The 24,989-nt window shown below is 42.4% G+C and overlaps 1 protein-coding gene across 1 annotated transcript; it reads right to left on the bottom strand.

Moving 5' to 3' along the window:
- Nucleotides 1-843: 843 nt before the first annotated feature.
- On the bottom strand, nucleotides 844-24,942 carry GASK1A (golgi associated kinase 1A). The gene is made up of 4 exons (XM_075828249.1): nucleotides 23,560-24,942; nucleotides 4,344-4,466; nucleotides 3,512-3,615; nucleotides 844-2,118 (listed from the first exon to the last, which is right to left on the bottom strand). Exons 1-4 carry the CDS (start codon nucleotides 24,940-24,942, stop codon nucleotides 1,914-1,916), a joined length of 1,815 nt encoding a protein of 604 aa, XP_075684364.1. The 3' UTR covers nucleotides 844-1,913.
- Between the last annotated feature and the right edge of the window lie 47 nt (nucleotides 24,943-24,989).

Raw genomic sequence — 24,989 nt, 5'->3', positions numbered from 1 at the left:
GATGGGATTGGGTATTACAAGTAACCTTGGTTACATTGCAAGCTATAGTAGTTGCATCTAAGGCAATGTTAGGCCTTGTTCACATAACTGAATAGTATAACTGTTGCATTTCAAAGGGTAGGTGCACCTTCAAAACATCTTGAGACATCTCGTTGCTGTATCGTTGGGTACTATATTTTTTTCTAGACCTCTTCTTCTTTTTTTGGGTCCAGGAGGTGGTAAGTTACAGCATCCATTTTTATTAACTATGGAGCTGTAACCTTGTCTTAGGGTCACAGATTACTCTTTATTCCATAACTCCTACTGTTTTTACACTAAAATCAATGTAGTGCCTGATAAGTGGCAGCCTGGAAGTGAAAAGCTGAGCAAATCACTTAAGAAAAATCATACAAATGATATAGCCGTCAAGTGACCACTTGTTTGGCTAACAGTTATCATTCTAGACTCTTCCAAAAACATGCATGCTTGGATGGCCTGGGGATGAATATTTACTGCTACAAGGAGCGGGGGATAAGCCACTGCTAGACACCTGTTAGATTTCAGCATACTTAATTCTTTGTTCCATCCCCACATGGAAGACCTCAAGGGACACTCTGCCGCCCATATACAAATTATATTTTTGGCGGTTCCCAAAAAATTAGTGGGATCCGCTGATCTTTTCTAATGTGTATGGACAGGACCTGTGCCAAACCTTTGAAGAAACTACAGTGCTTAAATAGAACCTTTCACCTGCCCATACATGTGCAGTTGAGTGCAGCATGTAATAAGCGGGGCTTCACAAACCCTGGGGCACTTTACATTTTTTTTCCTACCCTCCTCCGTTATTTAGATATCAGTGCTGTTATATTCCACGCTCTCCTCTCTCCAGCTCTTACTGTGGCATTGTCCGTAGCTGATTGGACAGTGTCACAGCGATGTTACACGCCCCCTTGCCATTACACGCTCCATTGACAGTTCAGGAGGTTATTTAAATATCGGGCGCCAAATATAACGGCACCAATATCTAAATAACGAAGGAGGGTAGGAAAAAAATTTAAAGAGTCCCAGGCTTTGTACAGCCCTGCCCATTACATGCTGCACTCAGCTGCACATATATGGGCAGATGAAGGGTTCTCTTTAAAGAAACACTAAACACAGAAAATGCGCACAATAAAATGAAAAATATATCCCAGAAATTCCTCTCTTCATCATTTGTCTTATATTACAATTAAACTGAGAACTATATAGTGAAATCATCTCTGTGTGTCCCGAAAGCTCAGTCATGTCTCTTCTGTTCATTGTCCTGTGTCTGGCTGTAAGACAACTGACTGCAGCAGGAGCCTCCACCCTCTACTCTGTCTGCAGAAGGACAAAAATAGTGTTAAGACCCACCCTCTTTGCTAAGCCCTGTCCCTCAGTAATTCTCAATCCACAAATGAAACAAATCCACAGCATGCAGATATTGAGCATACTGTATAAACTGTATAAATGAACTATTTGATATAAATCTCTATTTGGTTTATTCGATGTGTTTGCTGTGTGTGTACTAGAGAAGGTTACTGATTTGGAACATACACCGATAGAGCAATAAAAAATTTGAACAAAGATATTTGGAAATATCCTCAACTGGCACAATTTTAAGCCACACTCTGATTGTACCATCTCACTTTCTTTTTCGCCACAGTATATCCACCTTCCACCTTCAACTCAAAATTTGTGAAATTACTATGACATGGGCCTCTTTCACAGATACTATGCTGAAAATTATACACTATCTATAAAATCAGCTGATATTGTCAGTCAGTATAGACTTTATAGTTTATGTTTTTTCCTCTTCTCTTCATTTTTTCCAACAGTTTTTCTTTCTTTCTTTTTTTGACGTTTGTATCTCATGCAATTGTCACAATTTCCATTTCTTGGAGGTGAGCAGGTACTTATAAATGAGAAATAAGTGGTATATTGTGTTTGTCTATGTACTTCAAAAGTATCTGTCCCCTCCGGTCTATAGTTTCAACTAATTTCTTTACTCCCTGGAAGCCTCCTTGGCTGTTCCAAAATATATGGTCCATCTCCAGTGACCTTAGTAGCATGTTCTGTAAACACCTCGACCGCAACACTTGCACTGCTGTTTCAGGGAACCTAAGAGAACGTAATAATACAGTTTTAGTGTTTGAGCAGCAAAGAAATTATAGTTGACTACGCTATTGTTTCCGCAAAAAAAATGGAACACCTTATGGAAATCTTACTGAACTTAAACCGATTGCAACGAAAGCATTAGCATTAAAATCAGTGGTAATGCAAACGGAAGCTATGGTTTCCGTTTGGCTTTCCGTTTATCGGTACCTCCAACGGAAAGGTCGAACGTAACCGATGAACGGAAGCCCGACGCTGATGTGAATAGGCCGTAATATTGCTTTGAATGTGATACAAAAAAAACACAATCTTATATGCCTATAAGAAACATATATGAACCTAAAAACATCATAAAACCTTCATAAAATTAGTTAGAAACAAATCAGTGGCCTCAATGTTCAGTTTTGAATCACTTCAAAAATCGGAAAAAGCCGAACAGAAATGAAGCATCTGAGCACTCACACGAGCACTTCTGCAGCTTCATTTTAGCGATTAGTGCTGGTCTCAGTGCTCGGACCCGCGCCAATCAAAACTTCTGACATGTCACTATGACATGTCAGAAGTTTGTTGAACGTTTAGTTACACTTTAAAGATAAAACCGGGATTAAACCTATTGAATGAACAATGTATAAATGAATTAATAAACAGGTTAATGGAAAGATCAAGTAAGAAAGCTGCCGGCCGATAGAGCATTTGACTGTGTCTGACCAGCCTAAGGAGGAGCTGTCACTTCTTCTGACATGTCTGACTTAGTAAATACTTGAATTCCCCATTATATAACAATTTCGAATCATCTTTTCTTGGAACTATATTTTGTGCTGATTGGTATATTATAGGGAAGTAAAAGTATTTACTAAAACAGACATGTCAGGAGCGCTGACAAGTCCTCTTTAAGATTTTCTTTTAGTAGTATCCCTAGGTGGGAAAAGCTTCGTAATACAGTATCCTATGGAACATGGCACAATTATTTTCTGTCAAATTAATAGAGAAAGCCTCCATATACCCCTGTATGAAATCAGAGGGACAAGCAGGAACAGTATGTTCCCAAAGAAGTCTATGGAGCTGTAATACACTTGTGTGCATAAGGTTTTTTACTTTGCTTGTTTAGGATCTACTTTTGGTTTTGGCACCAGAAAAAAAAATCGACATCAAAAACTAAATCAAGCAAGGCCCAATACTGGTTTTAACTACCTTGTTCCATAACTGTGTATTCTCTAACTCTCATTTCTTTATCTCTTAGTAGTATCAAAGTAAATGATAAAATTATGTGTAAAGTAAATAATTCAGCTCTTACGAAACATGAGTTTTTTTTTTACACAATAAGTAACATCATCTAACATGAAAGATATAAATATAAAATTACTGCATGCATACGACAGAAAAATTATTGTTATCTTACCCATCAATCCCTTCCAAAAGTCTAAAGTTCAGATTTTCATCAGGGTGAGTGGGTCTCCCAGCATTGTCAATGTAAACTAAGTGAGAAGGGTCACTATGACGGACCTATAATAAAAAAACAAACAAATCAAAGCAATAATGAGTTTTAATTAAATAACATTTAGCGGGAACGTCTCATGTATTTAATTTTAGCTTTAAAACTTAGATTTAAGTCTAAAGAAGAGGAATAACACGGTTTATTTTTAAATATCATAGATATTTATTTTTTATTTTTAAAACTTTCCCGGGAGCCCATGTTGAAGAAACATCTTTCCTGTATAGTCTTTATAGACATTGCAGCAGGGTGTGTGTGCTTTATGGCAGTTGAAATGAATGGGAATCAATTCCTAAAGAAATGTCATAGATTATTACAGTCTCCAGAAAGTGATGGAGTACAGACTACTCCCAAGGCAGTGACATGGGCGAGGAATACAGAGCCTTAGTTCTCGGTGTGTGTATAGTGTTGCTATCCTGACATAGCTGTATTGTTCTGCTGGAGGCCTAGATGTCATTAAATCCCCCTTCCTCTAATGATAATGAGATGACTCTGCTCACATTATCCCAATTTAAAAAAAATTAATAAAAAGAATACAAAATAAATTTTATATATATATGTGCGTGTGTGTTTGTATATATATGTGTGTGTGTGTGTGTGTGTATTATAATGTAAATGTCTGATAATACATTCCTTTGTACTATATATAAGTAGTTTGTGTGGTAGATATACCAAATCTTGTGCATTGCCGGGTTCAGAACTGCCATAGTCTTACATAGTGTGAGTTGTTAACACTTACCAGAATATGTACTAAAACAAGTTCATTCTGATTGCGACATTTGTCATGGAGCAGCTCCTCCACACAAGACTCTGTTGGCTCAGGGTTAAATCCACAACAATATCTGTCTAGTCGATCCTGAACCTAAGCAATGAACACATTAGAGGGGAACTGGTTAATAGCGAACTTAATGTAAGTAATCATTCACATGACCTTAATATGTCAGTCACCTCTTCACTGTGAGCAGGCCATTTATATAGCACATCTACTTAATAGACGGATTGTGACTGGCATCTGGTAACTGCTGAGGCCACATTTTAATGTCGCTGTCTTGTTTTTGAAGTCTGTTCCCACTTTCTCAACAAAAAAGCACAGAAGAAATCGCATCTGGCAAGACTTGTAATCACAATTTTCTCTAGCATACGTGTCACAGTCTTAGGCCCCATGCACACGACCGTAAAAAAAACCTGTAATTTCGGGCCGCAATACGGTCCGCAATTACGGCCCCGTCCGGTTCTATTGGCCGTGGATACCTTTCCGTATCGCTACAGAAGGTTGTCCGTGCCGTAGAACCGTACCGGGAATTATGGCGCATGTCCTACTTTTCGATTGTCACGGGCCGTGCTCCCATACTTTGTACATAGCCTTTATTTAGCCTTACCTGTTTCTGCTTAGAGGGAAGCTTAGCCTTTGATAAACATTAGTTATATAGTCAGCAGATGTAAAATCTAGCAACTTGGTAATATATCTACATGAACTCTGTGCAATGCAGACAAAATAATATCACGTTTACCTGCAGGCAAACTACTATTATTATAGCCTTATTTTTATTCTTATAGCCTTATTTTTATTCTTTTTATAGCTTGTGTGAAGTCCCAGGACAGGTCAGTTTATTAACATCGAAATGTACCGAATCCTAATCCCTGCTTTGGGCATTCATGTGCTAATAAACTGAGTATACAGAGGCTATCAGACTCACAGACCATTCACAGTAATGCACTGAAAATAAGTAAGTACTGACAGAGATATTAAGAATAACAAGACCCATCATCAGATAGCTTTCTGGATGATAGTTTGGGGGTAGCAACAACAGGAAATAAGTGAAACAGTTATGTATAATGAAGAGTTATGCAATTTTCTAATGTACTTTCTGTATGAATTCCGCACGTTTTTTAAGACCTCTGTTTGCTGTCATCGAATGGAAACTCTCATTGTTTATTTCCAGACGAAAATCTGTACTGGTCATGTCATAGGTATTTAGTTCATTATAAGTGTATGCCCACACGTAGCGAAAATACTACAGATTTCATTGCGGAAAATCCACAGCGTAGTACAGTAGCAGCAGAGTGGATGAGATTTGAACAAATCTCATCAACACTTGGTGTAAAAAATCAGCCAAAAAAAACTGACTTGCGGTGTGTTCTTTTAATCTGCAGCATGTCAATATTTGCTGCAGAATCGTTGGTTTTCTTTTGTGGGTTTTCCCAATTTAATTTAATGTGTAGGTCAAACAGCCGATGTTGTGAGAAAAAAAAGGTTATACTTACCCATAGCCATGGCGAGGTGTCCCTCTGATGTCCTGCAGCCCGGCCCCCTGCGATGACATATTATCCCATGTGCCTGATGCAGCCGATCACAGGCTGCAGCAGTCATATGGGATGAAACGTCATCCCTTGTAGTGTAAGCTACATTCACATGACAGTGAAAAAAATGGCCATTAAAAACGGATCAACTGTCAGTTTTTCATGGCCATTTTGCATCAGTGTGTCTCCAAATTTTCATCTATTTCCAGTCCGTCTGTCCATTGTTAATGGCCGTTTTGCATCAGTTTTTCATGGCCGTTAAAAAAAACTGATGAATTTTCATTGGTCAGGCTTTTTTTGTCCCAACTCCATGAAAACACACAAAGGAAGGTCAGGTGTTCACCTAGACACTATTTACAGCCTCCCTGTAGATGCCACACAGCCTCCCTGTAGATGCCACACAGCATCCCTGTAGATGATGCCACACAGCCACCCTGTAGATGATGCCACACAGCCACCCTGTAGATGATGCCACACAGCCTCCCTGCAGATGATGCCACACAGCCCCCTGTTGATGATGCCACACAGCCCCGCTGTAGATGATGCCACACAGCCCCGCTGTAGATGATGCCACACAGCCCCGCTGTAGATGATGCCACACAGCCCCACTGTAGATGATGCCACACAGCCCCACTGTAGATGATGCCACACAGCCCCCTGTAGATGATGCCACACAGCCCCCCTCTAGATGATACCACACAGCCCCCCATAGATGATCCCAAACTGCCCCCCATAGACAATGCCACACAGCCTCCCTGTAGATGATGCCACACAGCCTCCCTGTAGATGATGCCATGCAGCCCAACTGTAGATGATAAAACGCAGCCACCCTGTAGATGATGCCACAAAGCCCTGCTGTAGATTATGCCACACTGCCTCCCTGTAGATGATGCCTCACAGCCCCAATGTAGATGATGCCACACATACCCTCTGTAGATGATGCCACACAGCCTCCCTGTAGATGATGCCATACAGCCCAACTGTAGATGATGCCACACTGCCCCCCTGTAGATGATGCCACACAGCCTCCCTGTAGATGATGCCTCACAGCCCCAATGTAGATGATGCCACACAGACCCCCTGTAGATGACGCCACACAGCCCTACACACTCACCGATGCATCGCCGTCTTCTTCAGGTAAGGTCTCTAGTCTTAACGGGTTCTACGAAGGCAACGCGATGACACACTCACCGATGCAGCGCCGTCTTCTTCAGGTGTGGTCTCTAGTCTTCACGGGTTCTGCAAAGGCAGCGCGATGGCGTCATCGCGTCGCCTTCGCAGAACCCGTGAAGACTAGAGACCACACCTGAAGAAGACTGTGCTGCGGTGGTGAGTGTATAGGGCATTCAGCGTAATCGCCAATAGTTCCCTTGCCTCTTGAATCCCTATGTCACAGATCTGTTTTTAACGGATGTTACATGTATTGACGGCCATTAAAAACGGATCCATTGACTTCTATAAGAGCTGTCTGGCTGTGAAAACGGCCAAAAATAGGACATGTCGTATTTTTCGACGGCCAATATTCACGAGTCCTATACCTATGTGAGCCTTAACTTCCCAAGCTGAACAGCAGGTGTATGCAATAATTGCTATTAGTTACTGAAACAGTTAACAGAAGTTTCACAGTTGGTTGATTATCTCAAGTTCCATTTATGCACTATAATGTGAAATCTGGCAGATTTCTGACCTGATGCGATAACTGACATTTGCTGCAGCCATAGGGGGAATTTAACAACCTTTCTACACCTGTTTACTGGCAAAAATTTCACTCTGTGGGGCGTAGCTATGTAGAGGCCCATACCTTGCTCCACTAATCAGACTACTGGGCCCCATTGGACAATTGAATTTAAAAAAAAAATGAAATAAAAATAAATAATTATGCTCACCTCACAAATTCTCCGGGTCCCCTCATCATGATGCAGCTTATACAACGTAATCACGCGGGGCAGCTGAGGGGATCCGGAGGGGACGAAGAGGAGAGTGAGGTTAGTACGTGTTCTTTATTTTATGGTCGATGGATGACGCATGGCCACGATTGCTGCAACACAATTGTGGTGCATGGCCAGCCGAAAGACGCGACACATTTCTCAAAAGGTCCTCTTAATAAATGTGTCACATCTTACGCCAATTTTTTTTCAACTAAGACTGGTGTATGACATAAATCTATTAAGACTGGCTAATGATATAAATTCCCCCATTAGTGTCCCCTTTTTACCATTACAAAATATTTTTCCATTTTGTATCTATTTGTACTGTAGCTCTGGTTTTCCTACAACTCAGCATTTGGCAGGCTCAGGCACAGCAGCTGTTACAACTTCTATCACTTTTTTAACACATTCGAGCTGTGAGTCAAGGATCCTCAGCTAGAGAGAGACACAGGCATGTATCCAGAATTTGATGAACACCTTTTTAAACTCCAATGATGTTTTCTAGTCGAGCCATATTATAATACATGCCAAAATCTGAATGAAATGTCAGATAGATATTTACCCAAAGGCATAGCTATACGGGGTGCATAGGTATTTGAAGCAACTGAGCCCTGGTGCCTGAGGTACCCAAAGGCGCCTCTACCACATAAGACAAAGGTTTTATAAATGGCACATGGCAGGTGGAGGGCTCTGTAACAGATTTTGCATTCGGACCCAGGAGCTAAAAGTTACACCTCTGGAGGACATCAGTACTGTTAATGACACATATTGGTTGGAGGACAGGTATTGTAACGGGGCCAAGGAGCTTCAATTTGCATCTCTGTCTTCAGACCTCTTGACTATTGCACTATATATATATATATATATATATATATATATATATATATATATATATATTACACTCGAAAAAACTTCAGACCCTTTCATTTTTTTCACATTTTGTTATGTCGAGGCCTTGTGCTAAAATAATTTAAAAAAAATGCGTTTTTCTCCATCGAAATTTGAGTATTTCATTTTTATTAAATTTGCAAAAACTTCTAAAGTTCTGTTTTCACTTTGTCATTATGGGGTATTGAGTGCAGAATTATGGGAACAAACTTGCATTTCTTTTTATATTAGCACAAGGCCTCAACATAACAAAATGTGAAAAAATTAAAAGGGTCTGAAGACTTTCCGAATGCATTGTATATATGTACAAATATAGAAAAGGTTTCTTCCTATTACCTTCTGTACCATGAAACACCTGCTATTCATAGTACATGCACGCTTGTGTGCCCGCTTAAAGTCTCTGTCACCTGTTTAATACTTCCCTATCTCCTACCTAGTCTATTAAACGCTTTGATGCTGATAACTACTGTGTTGTTTTTTTTTAAAAAACATTTATTATTGACAAAGCTCTGATCATTTTTAGATTTATTCAAATTTTTTCTAAATGCCCAACTGGGCGTTTTTTTGTTTTGTTTTACCAAGTGGGCGTTGTAAAGAAAAGTGTATGACGCTGACCAATCAGCGTCATACACTTCTCCTAATTCATGCCCAACTTTATTCACAGCACAGCATGATCTCGCAAGATCACGCTGTGACGTGACTTACTCCCGCATTTCCTTCACCGGAACGACGGGAGAATGACCAGACATTGCCTCCAGCCATGCCAGGGCGATTATCCTTCTCAGCAGCAGTCCTGGCACGGCTGGAGGCGATGTCTGGTCATTCTGCCGTTGCTCCGGTGAAGGAACTACGGGAGTAAGTGACGTCACAGCGTGATCTCGCGAGATCGTGTTATGCTGTGAATAAAGTTGGGCATGAATAAAGAGAAGTGCATGACGCTGATTGGTCAGCGTCATACACTTTTCTTTACAACGCCCACTTGGTTAAACAAAAAAAATGTACAAGAAATTTGCATAAATCTAAAAATGATCAGAACTTTGTCAATAATAATCATTTTCAAAAAATACAACACAGTAGTTATCAGCATCAAAGCGTTTATTAGATTAGGTAGGAGATAGAGATGTATTAAACTGGTGACAGAGCCTCTTTAAGTTTAAATATGCAGAATATGTACTAGTATTGAAAAACATAATATCCTTCTAACAATTTACATCTCATCCATCTCGGCGTGCAAATTGCCTTTATTAGGCTTCGCTCACATATCCGTTAGGGCTCTATTCTGACGTTCCGTCTGAGGTTTCCGTCAGAATAGAGCCCTGACTGACACAAACGGAAACCATAGGTTTCCGTTTCCATCACCATTGACTTCAATAATGATGGATCCGGTGCCAATGCTTTCTGTTTGTCTCAGTTGTGTAAGTCGACTATGCTATTGATTTGCTATTGATTCCGTCAAAACGATGAAACCCTTGAACAACGGAGACAAACGGAAACTATTGGGACCGGATTCGTAACCAATGGTGATGGAAACGGAAACCTATGGTTTCCGTTTGTGTCAGTCGGGCTCTATTCTGACAGAAACCCCCAGACGGAACGTCAGAATAGAGCCCTAATGGATATGTGAATGAAGCCTTACTCTTTACCTATTCAGAACGTCTCCAAACCAAATTTGGGCCTCCCACCGTAAAATCTTCAATTTCTTACAGTTGGTATCTGGTAAAGGCTATTTATTGCTTACATTTCAGTAACAAAATGATTAAACAATACCCAGTTCTAGTTGTTATTTATAGTAATATGATGTATGAAAGGCTTCTGCATCTGGCACGGTCTCAGATAGCTCATATTTATAATTCTATAAATCATAATCCCATACGTGGGCAACATGGAGACATTTAAGGTCAATCTTCCATAACGTGAAACACTAGAAACGAAATAGTGATGCTCTGCTTTTTGATATGACATGGATATTGACTTTACTGTTGGGTCCCTGATGATGTGAACAAGGTGCAGTGGGAGACCATGGCACAGACAGCAAAACTGAGCTGTAATGCTGTACGTCGGTTTGCATGAGGCCCAAGGCCGGATTCACACGAGCGTGTGCATTTTGCGCGCGCAAAAAACGTGGCGTTTTGCATGCGCAAAAGGTACTTAACAGCTCCGTGTGTCTGCCCCGTATGATACACGGCTGCGTGATTTTCGCGCAGCCGCCATCATTATGGCACTCCGTTTGGATGTTTGTAAACAGAAAAGTACGTGGTTCTTTTCTGTTTACATTCATAGTTTTACAGCTGTTGCGCGAATCACGCGCGTCCCACGGAAGTGCTTCCGTGTGGTGCGCGTGATTTTCACACACCCATTGACTTCAATGGGTGCGTGATGCGCGAAATACGCACAAAGAACGGACATGTGAGTTTTACGCAGCGTACTCACGCTGCGCAAAAATCACTGACAGTCTGCACTGCCCCATAGACTAATATTGGCCCGTGCGAGGCACGTGAAAATCACGCGCGTTGCACGGACGTATATCACGTTCGTCTGAATAAGCCCTAACTCTGTATTTTATAGCGGGGATTATAGCAGGACTTCTGGTGGGATTCCCTTTTTTCCTTAGGAACTACATTGTGTTACTAATTTTTAGTTGGTCATACATATATATATATATATATATATATATATATTTTGTGATATACAGTACAATGCATTTACATTTACTGACTTACATTTGCTTAGCTTTAGCCCAAAACAATTGTAATAGGCACCCTGTAAAGTTAGGTTGTGCTGCTATATGGAATACAAGTATTTACATTGCGCCCCGCTACTAACTGCTACTTGTATGCATACCTACATTCTATAGTTGGTTTGTCGAAAAACAATTAAGCAATTTAAAGTGGATCTATCACCAGATTATAAGTGCCCTATCTCCTACATAATATGATTGGCGCTGTAATGTAGATAACAACAGTGGTTTTTATTTTGAAAAACGATAATTTTTTTTAGCAAGTTATAAACACTTTAGATTTATGCTAAATCGTTTCTTAATGTCCAACTGGGCATTTTTTTTACTTTTGACCAAGTGGGCATTGTAAAAAGAAGTGTATGACGCTGACCGATCAGCGTTATACACTTCTCTTCATTCATGTTCATTTGTACTCACAGCACAGCGTGATCTCGCGAGATCACGCTGTGCTGTCACTTATTCACACATTAACTTTACCGAAGTGTCTTGAGAGTGAATAGACATTGCCTCCAGCCAGGATGCGATCTCTATTCACACTCCCGACACTTTGGTAAAGTTACTGTGGGACTTACTCACAGCACGGCGTGATCTCGCGAGATCACGCTGTGCTGTCATTCATGTCCATCTGTACTCACAGCACAGCGTGATCTCGCGAGTTGGGCATTAAGAAACTAATTAGCATGAATCTAAAATTGTTCATAACTTGCTCAAAAATGATCGTTTTTTTAAATAAAAACCACTGCTGTGATCTACATTACAGCGCCGATCAGATTATGTAGGAGATAGGGCACTAATAATCTGGTGACAGAGCCTCTTTAAAGCAGCAATTTAAGTTTGTTTCATAAAGATGAAGTATTAATTCAAAACAAACGTCCGCCTACATGCATAAACTAAAAATTCAATTTAACTACAGGTACCCCAAATGTCATACTCACAGGGGTCCAAGGAGCTGAGATCTGTCCCACTGTTTAAAGGATCCTTGCTCTGGGCCTGCCTATGACATCAACAGAGATCACTAGTCACCAATGAATTTCTTTCCCTGACTAATAAAATTCTGGCTCTGCATGGCTGAAAAGTCCATCCATCTCACAAAGCCATTATTTTGCCACAGGCAGGACCGTACCTACAGCAGTTGAGATCTCAGCTTCCTGGACGCCGGTGAGTATGAATGTAAAGTTGGAGTTTACTGCAGCCAACCCAAATCTGTAATATCAGTTAATCCAAATACCATGAGTTTTCAAGTTATACTAATAAGATATGCTATCAGAAATAAGCAAGATGAATTCTATCTGACAATAAGGTTTTACACAGTGGCAAAGCCATCTGGTTTCATGAATGTTCAGAGTGGACTTGCAAGACTGTATGTATAAAAAGACAATTCTCCCATGTTTGTGTGGCACTCCGTATTCAATTTTAATTCAAATTTATTTTAGTATGACCACTAGATGGCACTGCTCTATTATTGTTTACAAAGTAAACAAATAATGTATCATTCATTTAATGTAAAAATATTTAACATTTATAGATCTATTGCAGGTTCTTTTGTTTGTAGATCAGTCAGTAGATCCATTTATCTGTTGCAGATTATTTTTAGATAAATTTCTTTGTTGTAGCTCATCCCCTGCAGATCCATTACTAGATATATTCCTTTGTGCGCACAGATCTGTCACCAGATCTTTTCATATGTTGCAGATCCATAGCTAAATAAATGTATATTTTTATGATTGTATTATGTATAACCAACACATGGATTCCTGTTTCTGTAAATACTTGCCAAACTTCGTTAATTACCAAGTCATTGAGGATTATCTTCTAAAAAATTCTTCTCGCAGCTGTGATTTCTGGAAGTCTACAGAATGCTCATGTAAATACATCACACTTTCCTGAAACATGATCAAGGCTCACACTGACAGAACGAAGGATTGAGAGAAGGGGTTAAAGGGGTTATTTTTAACTATGGCATATCAACAGGATATGCCATAAATATTTGATAGATGCGGGCCCCAGTTCTTATATCGAGAACGGGGTCAACCCCTGTCACGCACAAGTGCGGCGGCCGCTGACGTGCAGACTTCTTTCGGATTTTAGTGGAGAGAGGACATGCAGCTCTGTCCATTCTGTTCAATAGGGTGAGGTGTATGGCGTGGCAATATCTACAACAGGGTGTGTGCGGCGCTCCTCCTTTGGCCTGCTCTCCTGCTGTCAGCGGGCCGCAGATGACAGCTTCAGGGCCCGCATGTGGCCTGTGAGCCGCAAGTTTGAAACCTCTGGTCTAGGAAATCCTCTGTGAGCTAATTAACATAGACTCCAGACCATGGCCGGCCTTAGGACAGATTGCGCCCCATTTGACAGCTCTGGACACAAAGATACTTGCTTCTCTGCTCAGTTTTCGTGTTTAAAGAGCGGTTGAGAAGCAAATACAGTCTGCTGGTTTAGGAAAACTGCCATGTTTAGGCCAGCGGGCACACACAGACTGTGTGTTCAGCAAGAGAATCTCCCAAAGCATTTACATTGCTAAATTTTACGGCTTCGTGGTAAAGAACTTAGACAGCTAGTGGGGGAGGGAGGGGGAAATGAAAATAACCAATGCAAATCTGAGGTAAATGTGGATCTGTGATAATGTAGGGTTATAATAAATGATAAAGTGATTCATTACTTTATTAATAAGAATTTTGCAAGCATATTGTTATATTTTAAAGGGGTCCTCTGAAAATTGTGTGTGTTATATTTATTCGGAGACATTTGTGTAGCATTACATAAGTCTACTACAGTCGCTATTGATTCCGTCAAAACAACAGATCCCTTTCACAACGGTGACAAATGGAAACCATCAGCAAAGTTTCTGTCTCCATTTAGATCAATGGTGATGCAAACGGAAGCTAAGGTTTCCGTTTGCCTTTCCGTTGAGGAGTTCCCCTGACGGAAAGCTCAGACGGAACCCCTCAGCGGAAAGCAACGCTGAAGTGAACACACCCTTATTGATAGTTTTTGTCCTATGTCTCAATGGTTTTTGGCAAATGCATGCAAATCATATTGACTTCTGCACTGCCTGAAACCCCTTCATTCTAATGATCGTGGTGGTCCCAGGTATCCCGATCTGTAAGTAATGTCTTCTCCTAGCTATATGCTATAATTTACTATTTAGTGCCACACATATCCCCCTATAGATAGCTCCATTGGGGTTCCCTCTAGGAGTGGAAACACCAGCCAAAGCATTGCCAGCACTTTGGCCGGGGATTCCTCTCTTGGAGGAGCCCCTGTCGTCACTGTCCATATATGGACAGTTACGTGAGAGGCCTCGTCTATCAGCGGAATCCCTGACCAGTGCGTCGGCAACACGCTGACCGGGCATTGCGGTCCAGGAGGAGCCACTGACATCACTGTCCATATGTAGACAGTTATGTCAGAGGCCTCGTCTATCAGCGGATTCACCAGGCATTCCAGTCCAGGAGCAGCCACTGACGTTATTGTCCATATATGAACAGTGACGTCAGAGGCCTCGTTTATCAGCGGAATCCCCAACCAGAGCGATGGCAAGGTACTGGCCGGGCATTCTGGTCCAGGAGGAGCCACTGACATCATTGTTCATATGTGGACAGTTACGTCAGAGGCCTCGTCTATCAGCGGAATACCCGACCAGTGAGCTCTGGCTGGGGATTCCTCTCCTAGAGGGAGCCCCAATGAAGCTATATATAGAGAGGGGGCTGTAGCGCTGGCCACAGGGTGAGGTGTATGGCGTGGCAATATCTACAACGGGGTGTGTGCGGCGCTCCTCCTTTGGCCTGCTCTCCTGCTGTCAGCGGGCCGCAGATGACAGCTTCAGGGCCCACATGTGGCCCGTGAGCCGCAAGTTTGAAACCTCTGGTCTAGGCAATTCTCTGTGAGCTAATTAACATAGACTCCAGACTATGGCCGGCCTTAGGACAGATTGCGCCCCATGCAAAATTATCTTTTGGCGCCCCACCCCATCATAAAAAAAAATGCCCCATAAAAAAATCTAATCCCCCCACAGTATGATGCCCCTCTAGTGCCCCCTATACAGTATAATAATAATATTTAATAATATAATATATTATAACCTCTTCAAGGACACAGTATTTTGTCCAATTATGCCCACACAGTGTTATGCCCCCTAAGTGCCACACACAGTATATTGCCCCCTGTAGTGCCCCTACACAGTATAATGTCCGCTTAGTGGTCTCCACACAGTATAATGCCCCCCTCCCCTGGCTGCCACAAACAGCCCCCCTTGTAGATAGAGTCCCCCTGTAGATTGTGCATCAGCCTCTCTGTAGACCAGGGGTCTCAAACTCGGCCGGGTAAGTGGGCCACATATAGAAAAAATATACTAGTGTTCTGCCCGGGACTCCGCTCTGGGGAAGACCCTGACAACACTGTCCATATATGGACAGCCATGTCAGGGAATTCCACAGAGTCCCGGAGCAGAGCCTGTACTACCGCTCTGCCCGGGACTCCGGCTCTGGGGAAGCACCAGACATCGTGTGTCCATACATGGACACCGATGTCAGGGAATTCCACAGAGTCCCGGAGCAGAGCCTATACTAGCGCTCTTCGCGGGACTCCGGCTCTGGGGAAGCCCCAGACATCGCTGTCCGTATGTGGACAGCGATGTCAGGGAATTCCAGAGTCCCGGAGCAGAGTCTGTACTAGCGGCTGTGTGTCCCGCGGGCCGCAGATGACAGCCCCAGGGGCCGCGTGCTTGAGACTCCTGCTGTAAGACAGTGCCATAATCCCCCACCTCCTCCTTGTAGACCGTGCCATACAGCCCCTCACCTCCCCCTTGTAGACAGTGCCCCCAAATCCAAATTTTTTCTTACTTACCTAGGCCTCGTTCCCACGATGAACTGAGCTGCTCTACAACGCCGACGACAGGATTGCGTAGGAAGGCGAGATCCTGTAGCCTAGTACAGAGTTTCCCAACCTTTTCAGACTTGGGGCACCCCTGGAAAAAAAAACATTTCATCATGGCCCCCTTACCAGAAATTGTTTAGAGAAAGACAGAAAATGGCTAAAAATAAGCACTACACCCTTAGGGTATGTTCACACAGCGTTTTTTTGTAAGGCAGAAAAAACATTTTTTAAGCTGTTGAAGTTAATGCAAAAGACGCTGGCAAAAAGCACTCCAAACGAGCGCCGCAGGTATTTTCTGCCTTCTATTACTTTCAATTGGAGGTCAGAGATGAAAACCACTTGAAGACCATCAGCCCCCCACTCACAGTAAAATAACCATCAGCACGCCACCCACAGTAAAATGACCATCAGTCCGCCACTCACAATAAAATGTCCTTCAGCCCCTACTCACAGTAAAATGACAATCAGCCCGTCACTCTCACTAAAATGACCATCAGCCTGCCACTCACAGATGCCCCCTGTAGATAGTGCCACGCAGCCCCTTATATGTAGTGCCACACAGCCCCTTGTAGGTAGTGCCACACAGCCCCCTTGTAGGTAGTGCCACACAGCTCCCTTGCAGGTAGTGCCACTCAGCCCCCTTGTAGGTAGTGCCACACAGCCCTTTCTAGGTAGTGCCACACAGCCCCCTTGTAGGTAGTGCCACATAGCCCCCTTGTAGGTAGTGCCACATAGCCCCCTTGTAGGTAGTGCCACATAGCCCCCTTGTAGGTAGTGCCACATAGCCCCCTTGTAGGTAGTGCCACACAGCCCCCTTGTAGGTAGTGCCACACAGCCCCCTTGTAGGTGGAAACCACTTGAAGACCATTAGCCCCCCACTCACAGTAAAATAACCATCAGCCCGCCACCCAGAGTAAAATGACCATCAGCCCGCCACTCACAGTAAAATGTCCTTCAGCCCCCACTTACAGTAAAATGACCATCAGCTCGTCACTCTCACTAAAATGACCATCAGCCACCACTCACAGATGCCCCCTGTAGATAGTGCCACACAGCCCCTTGTATGTTGTGCCATAAAGCCCCTTGTAGGTAGTGCCACACATTCCCCTTGTAGGTAGTGCCACACAGCCCCTTTTTAGGTAATGCCACACAGCCCCTTGTAGGTAGTGCCACATAGCCCCCTTGTAGATAGCACCCCCCTTTCCTGTAGATAGCACCACTGTAGCTCCCGGAAGGAACGGAATCCCCTTATGGCTGGGGATTCCACTCCTCAACGGAGCGCTTGATGTCTTGGTCCTAAGGACGCAGTTACTATTGAATGTGGCGTCGCTACCGTTATAGCAGCCACAGAGGCTGCTAGCGGTACCGGCGGCCATGGGGGGCCCTCATACCCGGTGTCGTCGCTAGCTGCTGAGTCACCCGAGCGCTTCTGAAACACCAGCAGGGGAAGGGAGTCAGCAATAGCACAGGTCGCACACCCCTAAGGACGGCCCTGCTCCAGACTGATACATTATACTTACATATACATTGTAGCAAATTAATAGGACAAAAGAGAGATTTTGGTTCTGATATATTTAACTTATATGGGATCGTGTAGACTGGATACATTGTGGCAAACTGTCTGCTGTGAGAAATTTTGGATCCGTATATTCAGTATCTGGATGTGAACAAAAATGTTTTCATTCACAGACCACAATAGAGATGTAGAAAAATAACTCAAAGTATATTATACACATAACAACACTGGCCAACCTCTTTAGCTAATTTCTCAATAAATAGAAAAAGGTTTTCTGATTTTTTAGTCAGCCAAAATAGTAATCTGGTCGTGCTCTTGGGACAGTAACTTCAAAAGGAATGTAATCTTTACCTCAACTCTGAAGATTTACATGAGAATTATCCAGAGGGAAACGTTCAGTTAAATGATTACCATGTGCTCAGTGTTTGTATGTCGGACGTACTTAGCAGAATACTTATCCAGCACTTTCCATACCAGTTTCATGAATGAAACATTTGGGAGCCATAGAACTATTAAAAAGCCTTTACAAATCCTTGGAAAATATGACTGATATGTATAAGTGTGTATATTTTATCATAGTAAAAACAATGCTCGTAAACAGTGATACCACCAATTGTATGGTTTATACAGATTTTAGGGATATGACACTCCGTAATAATGAGCTGTTTTTTTTTTATATGCCTGACCCACGGGCATAGCTTTGTGGGGTGCAGACGTAGCAGTTGAACCCAGTCTTTAGTGCCTGGGGGGGGGGGCCCAAAGGTCCCTCTGATCATAAGAGGAACCAGTATTATAAATAGCATATGGTAGGTTGGGAGGCCTGTTACACATTTTGCATTGGGGCCCAGGAGTTTCAAGTTATGCCTCTGGTTTACCCAAAAGTGAGAATAGTACATGGAAACATACTGTCATACCTCCCAACCATCCCGGATCCGGTGGGACAGTCCCGATTTCTCACCGCTGTCCCGCCGTCCCGGGCAGTCTGCAAAATATCCCGCTGAGCGCTGCGTTAAAACAGCTGATCGCTGCTGACTGCAGAAGCGATCAGAAGAAGGCAGGAGTCTTGCGGCAGTGTTCTCACTGGGATCAATGCCGGCCCAGGAGTGGACCAGTCCAGTCACCCGACCTGTCATCTGACCTCACCGGTCAGGTGACTGGACTGGTTCACTCCCGGGCCGGCATCGACACCAGTGAGAACGCCGCTGCAAGACTCCTGCCTTCTCCTGACGGTGAGTGGCGTCAAAGCAGAGCGGAGAGTGGCAGCAGTAGGCTACCTTTAACGCTCTCTGCTCTGGCGGCAATGTGGCACCTACAGGGGATGGTGTGTGGAGCTATCTACAGGGGGGCTGTATCTGGCGCTATGTACAGGGGGGCTGTGTGTGGCGCTATCTACAGGGGGGCTGTGTGTGGCGCTATGTACAGGGGGGCTGAATCTGGCGCTGTGTACAGGGGGGCTGTGTGTGGCACTATCTACAAGGGGGCTGTGTGTGGCGCTATCTACAGGGGGGCTGTGTGTGGCGCTATCTACAGGGGGCTGTGTGTGGCGCTATCTACAGGGGGGCTGTGTGTGGAGCTATCTACAGGGGGGCTGTGTGTGGCGCTATGTACATGGGGGCTGTGTGTGGCGCTATGTACAGGGGGGCTGTATCTGGTGCTATGTACAGGGGAGCTGCGTGTGGCACTATCTACAGGGGGGCTGTGTGTGGCGCTATCTACAGGGGGCTGTATCTGGCGCTATCTACAGGGGGCTGTGTGTGGAGCTATCTACAGGGGGGCTGTGTCTGGCGCTATGTACAGGGGGGTTGTATCTGGAGCTATCTACAGGGGGGCTCTGGTGGATTATTTTTCCATTGACCGGTAGCAGAGTTACACAACTGGAAAAAAAAAATCCCCATCATGTAACTCTGCTACTTGTCAATTGAAAAGTCATCCACCACAGGGTCTCCCTCTTGACTTTCATTGTTCTCAGCCTTTTGGTTTGTCCTGCAGCTGTTGCCGCCGTGATGAGCAAATGTTATACCCAAGTTAGGAAAAGTAACACAAAGACGATATAACCTCAAATATAATATCTGTGATAATCAGACAGTCTAGAGATCCGCAGTGAGAATGTGCGCGTGTTATTTGCAGAAGGATCTGGCCATGATTTGATGTGTTTACGCGGGATATTGGGCGTGGTTAGGGGCGTGGCTTAAAATGACCCTCTCTTCCGAATTAAAAAGTTGGGAGATATGATGCTGTATATATAAAGGGTATGCGTCTATAAAGTTGCCTAGTGATCAGTACATGATTTAAGAAATCAGAAGTCTGTAAGCACAAACTACATGACGACTTGGCCACCACCTATCAAGTAAGCCACATCTTATTCCACGAGGTGGCACACGTCTAATAAGGAATATGGTGCAGCTACTGAACTACACCAAGTATACTTTCCTGAATGTTGTATGTGTCGGAAAAAGTGGTAGAGCTGCTTGATAAATATAGTGTTCATACAGGATCTTTCTTCTTTTTGATAAAATTATGTAAAAAAAAACATGGGAAAACTATCTGCTAGCATCCTTTGCAGCCTTCCCCTTGTTCCTCCCGAATGCCTTCCTTTCTTTCCTGGAGCACTGTAGTTGCTGGAATAACATATTTTACAGAAATGCAGAATGCTGTATTTTCATCTGTGAGTGTAAAGCCACACAGAGCGGCACTGACCTGGCCGCGATGCGGCCAACAACCGAACCAGAACCATGTTCGCCACGGCTGGCAAATAGCCTGTTAATGGCCGCACATTGTTGCAGATAAAACGGCCCTTTACCTGCAAAATCGTGCGCCCATTAATGAATGCACCCAGAATGTTCCTCTACAGGCCACTCTGCCCCGAGGTCCGCCTATAGTGCTCGTGATGACATATCACAGGTATTATTCTTTCCAGTGATAGTTGTTTCTGCCTGGCTACACTGATAGTAACACTGAAATCCACTTAGAGAATAGCTAATTCACTATACACGATGAGGTTCATCAAAGGAGCCATACCAGAACTGTGTCCAGTGACTTCAATAATAACTATGCCCATTTTTAACCTGTACGACCAGCAAACTTGGTAAAGACTACCATCCACCAACACAAACATGTGGTTGGATGAGTGCAATCAAATCCACATCCCTAATCCTTTCCTACGGATCTCTTGCCATTCCACTGATTAAACAAATATTGCTTATGGTCAGGACCTAAGATTATAATTATTTTCAGCAAAATTAGTTATAATAGTGAATATTATATATGAAAATATTCATTACCTTTGGACTTTTTCATGAGTTAATGTGTAGCAGCATTTAATCACAGTGGCTTTTATTTAGGCCTTTTTCACAGAAAATGATTGGTATTACAAACAAAATAAAAATGTCACCCCCTTTAAATCAATATTTAAGAGAGCAACCGTTGGCAGCAATTATAGCCTTGAGCTTGTATAATTTCTATAGGATTTTCAGCCATTTATGTGTTGCCTTTATGTATGGCATTGTCTTGCTAGAAAGTAAATGTTCTCCCACATTACAGTGCTCTTGCAGACTGCAGCCGGTTTTCCACAAGGATTTCCCTGTATTTTAATACACAAATTTTACCCTCACAAAATGTCCAGGGAACAGAAAATGGAGGTATACATTCAATTGAATTCAAATATATTTTGTTTAATAATTGTGATAACTAATGTAGTGAATAAAGATCACTTTGTGGAAAATTAATTGGGATTCAATGTTGCTTTACAATAAAACATGAAAAAGTCCAAGTGGGTCAATACTTTATTCAGGCACCCACATACATACAAACAAACAGACAAACAAACAAACAAACAAGCACGTGTGTGTGTGTGTGTGTGTTTGTCCGTGTGTGTGTGTATGTATATATATATATATATATATATATATATATATATATATTTATTTTCTAATCTCCTATGTGCTTCTTCAAATTATCTACATCTACAGTATGTTTTTGCAGCATGGAAATTGCAGCTGCTTTCCGTCCCAATGATAAAGTAGTCAGCTTGCAGTTTTGATACAAATTACATGTCTGTATTGTGAGCCAATTCTTTATGTGGATATAAATCAAGGCACACAGATGTATTGGCAAGCTATATTTGGCAAAAGCTGCATTTTTTTCCATCACAGCTGATAATTTATATATTCCCATAAAAAAGGAGCATTAGACACACACACACACACACACACACACACACACACACACACACACACACACATATGTGTGTGTGTATGTGGCTAAACTCGAGTAGTAATAATAGAGATTGTGCACAACCACACATAATGAACTTGATAATTTATGAGACTAAAGTAAAACTTTGTCTCATAATGGTTCACCTAACCTCTTCTTCAGGCAGGAATAGAATACTTCACATGCCTATCCTACACTTGCCTGAGGAAGTGGTATCCTACTCTTACCAGAGGAAGTGGTATCCTACTCTTGCCTGAGGAAGTAGTATCTTACTCCTGCTTGAAGAAGGGGCATCCTATTCTTGCCAAACTGAATTATATTATTTATTGCCTGAGGAAGTGTTATCCTAAACTTGCCTGAGGAAGTAGTATCTTACTCTTGCCTAAGGAAGTGGTATCCTATTCTTGCCAAAAGGATGTGGTATCCTACACTTACCAGAGGAAGTGGCATCCTGCTATTGCCAAAGAAGGGATATTCTACTCTTGTTTGAGGAAGTGGTATCCTACTCTTACCAGAGGAAGTGTCATCCTACTATTGCCAAAGCAAGTGGTATCCTACTCTTGCCTGAGAAAATAGTATCCTACTCCTGCTTGAAGAAGGGGCATCCTATTCTTGCCAAACTGAATTATATTATTTATTGCCTGAGGAAGTGTTATCCTAAACTTGCCTGAGGAAGTAGTATGTTACTCTTGCCTAAGGAAGTGGTATCTTATTCTTGCCAAAAGGATGTGGTATCCTACACTTACCAGAGGAAGTGGCATCCTGCTATTGCCAAAGGGATATTCTACTCTTACCTGAGAAAGTGGTATCCTAAGCTTGCCTGAGGAAGTAGTATCTTACTCTTGCCTAAGGAAGTGGTATCCTATTCTTGCCTGAGGAAGTGGCATCCTACTATTGCCAAAGAAAGTGGTATCCTACACTTGCTGGAGGAAGTGGTATCCTAGACTTGCCTGAGAAAGTAGTTTCCTACACTTGCTTGAGGTAAGGGCTTCCTATTCTTGCCCAACGAATTTGTATCCTACTCTTGCCTGAGGAAGTTGTATCCTAATAAATTACACATCTGCAATTTACTATCGAGTAGAGACGTTGCCTGTGAACTGGTCAGGAGGAGGATCATTTAAACATCTGAACAAGTCTTGTGTAATTTACACCAACATAATAGGTGAGTAGTTTGAATACATTGGTTTCCTACTTGAGTTTTTAATCACACTTGGAGGCTCTCGAGTATGGTAAACATGTTATGCATCTCAGGTACTAAAACTCCACTAAACCTGCTGTGCAAGTTGGCATGTAGGAGGCTAGCTAATGATCTTTATTATTTATATGTACAGTATATATATATATATATATATATATATACAGTCAAGCTTTTATGCCCAACCAGACTAACGTGACACTGATGTTAATATAAGCTGATTATTTTTGGCACACTGTTTTAGAAAAAACACTAACAAAACAAAACTGGCTGTGCATATATAAAAATAAAAAATATATACCATACCTGCAGGAGAAAATCAAACATAGCCAATTTGGACCATTCTGTATGTTTAATGCCAACACACGGTGTCGTATCAATTGAAGTAAGAGAGTTCTCCATGCCACATCTATGCGTTAACATACGCTGATATTCTAGCCAGCCGAGAGCATGAGAATTCTGGTCATTATTAGTGTCATTTAAATGTTTGATGTCCGGCGCCCACCATACAATTGGTCTTGGCGCACCATTGGTATACTTGTATGGTAATAGGTTGCTTGTAAATAATCGGGCCACTGCAGGAAGGCTATGATTCAACCCAAGGATCCTATCAAGATGAAAAGCTAGAACTTCATATAAATCATTGGGTCTTTTAATTAATCCACATAATCCTTGTTTGCAATGATTCTTATGATGACATTGTCCTTCCATGTGGCTGGGGCAGAGAGTAACTTTAAGAACCTGCCCGTGGGCAGGAATTCTTGATTTTGATGTAATCTCCCCCTCAGAGAGCAACTTCATCTTCTTCAAATCATCTGATGTAAACCAAGGATGAGGATTTTCAGTGAATCTTTTTTCCTTAAGATGATCTGACTTAGACTTCTCAGACTGGAATTTTATGCAGTCTGAAATTAAATGGTTTCTGTAGTTTACTGAAGAATCCTGGAAAAGAGCCGTTTTATTACTCAAATTCTCCCTGGCTCTTTCCCCATTTCTTACAGAGCCTGCTCCCGGCACAACTGAAAACCTATCTAATGGAAACACATGTTCATCTGTTTTCTGGTGTTTCAATTCTGGTAGAACTATTGAATAGTTTTTGAGCAGGGTTTGGATTTTAGTTTTGGATTTTTCCAAATTATTGTTTTTCACAAAAATGGGTCTCGGAAGAAAGATGTCACCTTCCTTAAGATTATGAGGATCCTGGCCTGCAAGAATTCCTACTGAACCTGAATAATTATGTATAACTTTGTTTATATGTGCCACCAGTATAAGGTTCTTTGGTTTATGTCTTGTGACATTTCTTACAGCAAGTAAATGTTTTTTGGTCACAGACCTCTTATTTTTGGTTTGATAATGATTACTTTTCCATCGTTCTTGCTTGCTAAGCTGACCTGAATCACTTTTTTCCTTACAGTTGCGGCTGAAGTTCAGAAATGATTGTATGTCTACCCTGTAACTCTCCAGGCTAGCTTCCCAGCTTTTGTGGCCAGTGCTTTGGATTAGGGCAGGACTGGAGTTTCTGTTGTCGATCCATAGTCGCTTGTGTCGGACTGCTTTTCTGTGTTGGGTTCGTCTATGATCAGTAACTCCATTTGTGTCTGCAGGGAATGCAGGGAAACTGTTAATCAGCACCAAAGAGAAGGTGAACAAAAGGCAGAAACCAACAAATGGTCTTCTCTTCAAACGCATCCTCAGCCATAACGTCAGGGCCTATGGTACAAAATAAAGACATAAGT

The sequence above is a fragment of the Rhinoderma darwinii genome, chromosome 5, assembly GCF_050947455.1.
Source record: "Rhinoderma darwinii isolate aRhiDar2 chromosome 5, aRhiDar2.hap1, whole genome shotgun sequence".
In the NCBI taxonomy this organism is placed as follows: Eukaryota; Metazoa; Chordata; class Amphibia; order Anura; family Rhinodermatidae; genus Rhinoderma; species Rhinoderma darwinii.
This window is presented reverse-complemented; position numbering and strand designations above follow the sequence as displayed.

Coding starts and splice junctions, on each gene's coding strand:
- GASK1A (XM_075828249.1), bottom strand. CDS start 24,942: ATGCGTTTGAAGAGAAGACCATTTGTTGGTTTCTGCCTTTTGTTCACC. Junction 3,616..4,343: donor TTGTTTTAGTACATATTCTG/GTAAGTGTTAAC, acceptor TTTTTATTATAG/GTCCGTCATAGTGACCCTTC. Junction 2,119..3,511: donor CTTTTGGAAGGGATTGATGG/GTAAGATAACAA, acceptor ACGTTCTCTTAG/GTTCCCTGAAACAGCAGTGC.